At 46.6% G+C, this 2500-nt stretch overlaps 1 protein-coding gene across 1 annotated transcript in view; it reads left to right on the top strand.

The window, feature by feature from the left end:
• Positions 1 to 2500, top strand: part of rnf139 (ring finger protein 139) — a 4308-nt gene that overhangs the window by 230 nt on the left and 1578 nt on the right. Inside the window, exons 1-2 of the mRNA XM_043233080.1 lie at positions 1 to 53; positions 1712 to 2500. The exon at positions 1 to 53 is cut by the window's left edge and continues 230 nt beyond it; the exon at positions 1712 to 2500 is cut by the window's right edge and continues 1578 nt beyond it. Of these exons, the coding sequence (XP_043089015.1) occupies positions 1 to 53; positions 1712 to 2500 (842 nt within the window). The remainder of the gene's footprint in view (positions 54 to 1711) is intronic.

The raw sequence follows: 2500 nt of genomic DNA, 5'->3' as shown, positions 1-2500 counted from the left end.
TCCCGGTACCGGATGGACCGGAACCGCCGGGAGAGCGTTGATCCGCGCGCTGGGTGAGTCCGGTTCGTGTGTGTTTCGGGGTCGGGGCTGGCGTTTAACACCGGTGTACCGATGTTGCTGTTCTCACGTCAGAGATAATGAGCTTATGTCGGTGAACCGGGCCTGAACACAGAACCGAACCCGGTCTCCGCGAGACTCATTCAAACGATGCAGGAGTCTCGGTTTTCCTTCGATCTGACGACAGAAACTGTCACACGTCTAGCTAGGCTACTTCACTATTAAGGGTACAAATGTCGTTCCCTGTTGAGTCTTTAATTGAGCGCGACTGAAATCTACAGAAATAAACTCTTCAATGTTTTTGCACTACGTGGTGAAATCCAGCCTTCCACATTTTACAGTTTTTCGCATTTTTTGAGTTCCTGTCTCGCGAGCCTGACTCTATTCTCTGATTTTAAGCTCCCATGCTTCTGCTAGAGAATAAAAAAAATAATTAAAAATAAAGCAAAAGCGACCTTTCTTTTTCTCGCGAACCCAAGATGAAATCTAACATTTCTGAGGAAGTTCTTGCGATTTATTTTTTCCTCAGCACAAAAAATATATATATTTTAAAACTTAAAACGTTTTTTTCTTGCTCGCAATTGCAGATTTGTATCTCACCGCTAAACTAAAATTAAAAATGAAGAACTGAAAATGTAAAGATAAAAGCTCATTTTAAAAGATGGATTAAAACTTGACTTGTTTTGTAATGTTTTGTATGTAAAGAACAGAGCAGTTGGTGTCAGCAGAAAAACAGATGATAGCAAAATAAAAAAAATACTATTTTTCTGCCTTTTGGTTGTCAGAATTGAAATGCAAATCATTTTTCTAGAATACTGCTGTGAAAGACGCCGTTCGAAGAGAAATGCTACGATTGATTTAAACAGGGCTAATATTCACACACGCAGTTTATAGTAGCCCTACAGTTATGGCATGAAATACTAAACATCTATATGATAACAGATATAAAATATAATCAGTCAGAGAAGAATGCTGGGCCTCAGGAGACATATTTGTTCAGAATGCATGTTTGTAATCTTTGTGCAGGTTAAAGATAATTTGTGTTAATACAGAGAATTAGGATCATTGTTTTAGAAATATTTACATCATAAAAGGTCTTAAAGCTGTAGTGAGTATAAGACGCGTCCATTGATCTAAAATAAATCCCCGCTGCAGTGAAGGCGGCTCACGTTAGTGAAATGTTGTCTGTTCAAGCACAGCTTGTTAGTCTAAACATGGGAAATATGTATACTTACAGCTTGAACCTAATTCTGATGCGAAACTGCATTATATATAAATGTGCTCCTGCAGATTTTATCAATCAATCACTTTTATCAACACAGGTTTCATCAAAGCACTGAACAGAATAAAGTAGAAGAATACAATGACAGGGATGTATAATGAAGAGAGAGAACAGTTTGTTATTAAATACAGAGACGGTCTCTGGAATCAATTCACTGATAATCACTAGAAGTTAAGTGTCCCCAACAAAGAAGACAGAGGAACCAGAACCCCATCCATACAGAAAAAACCTTGGGAGAAACCAGACTCAGTTGAGACCAGTTCTCCTCGGACCGGACGCCCAGCACTTAACTTCCTGTTCAGTTTAATGAGTTATGAATTCGGTTTGTTGCGTGTTTTCATGTTTTCTGCGTGTGTTCCTCTGGTTCTGCAGGTATTCTGGTTTCCAGCGTGGTTCTGGTGCTGTCCCAGAAGTCCCTGTTCAAGTTCTACACCCTGTTCGCGGCCGTTCTGCTGGGCGCGGCCTCGGTCCTCGTCAACTACTACGGCACGTCTCACATCGACCTGTACGGCGCGTTTAGCCGCGCGGCGCTGGGCTTGGGCCTGCTGCAGCTGATGCTGGGACTGGGCTACGTCTCGCTGCTGAACGTGCCGCCGCTCTGCGCCGCGCTGCTGGTGCTGGACGTCCTGCTCCCGCTGTGGGGCCTGATGCTGGAGCTCCCGCTGCACGTGCGCCAGGCGCTAGCGCTAGCGTCGGGGGTGGTTCTAGCGACGCACGCCACCGTCAATCTGCTTCGGAAGCTGAAGTGGTTCTATTACTCGTGCCGCTACGTCTATCTACTCCTGCGCCACATGTACCGCATCTACGGCCTGCAGCTGCTGCTGGAGGACACCTGGAAGCGCATACGCTTCCCTGACATCCTCCGCGTCTTCTGGCTGACGCGCATGACGGCGCAGGCGGTCATCCTGGTGTACGTGGTGCGCGTGGTGCGCTCGGAGAGCGGCCTGCAGCTCGGCTGGGACTTGTTCTGGGACTTGACCAGCAACTTGATCATCAGCGGCTGCGATTCCACGCTCACCGTGTTGGGGATGAGCGCCGTGATCTCGTCGCTGGCGCATTACTTGGGACTGAGCATCCTGGCGTTCATCGGCTCGACCGAGGAGGAGGATAAGCGGCTGGGGTTTGTCGCGCCGGTGCTGTTCTTCATCCTCGCTTTGCAGA

The sequence above is a fragment of the Puntigrus tetrazona genome, unplaced genomic scaffold, assembly GCF_018831695.1.
Source record: "Puntigrus tetrazona isolate hp1 unplaced genomic scaffold, ASM1883169v1 S000000746, whole genome shotgun sequence".
Classification (NCBI taxonomy): domain Eukaryota; kingdom Metazoa; phylum Chordata; class Actinopteri; order Cypriniformes; family Cyprinidae; genus Puntigrus; species Puntigrus tetrazona.
Note: the sequence above shows the minus strand (reverse complement) of the source record. Positions and strands in the feature narration are given on the sequence as shown.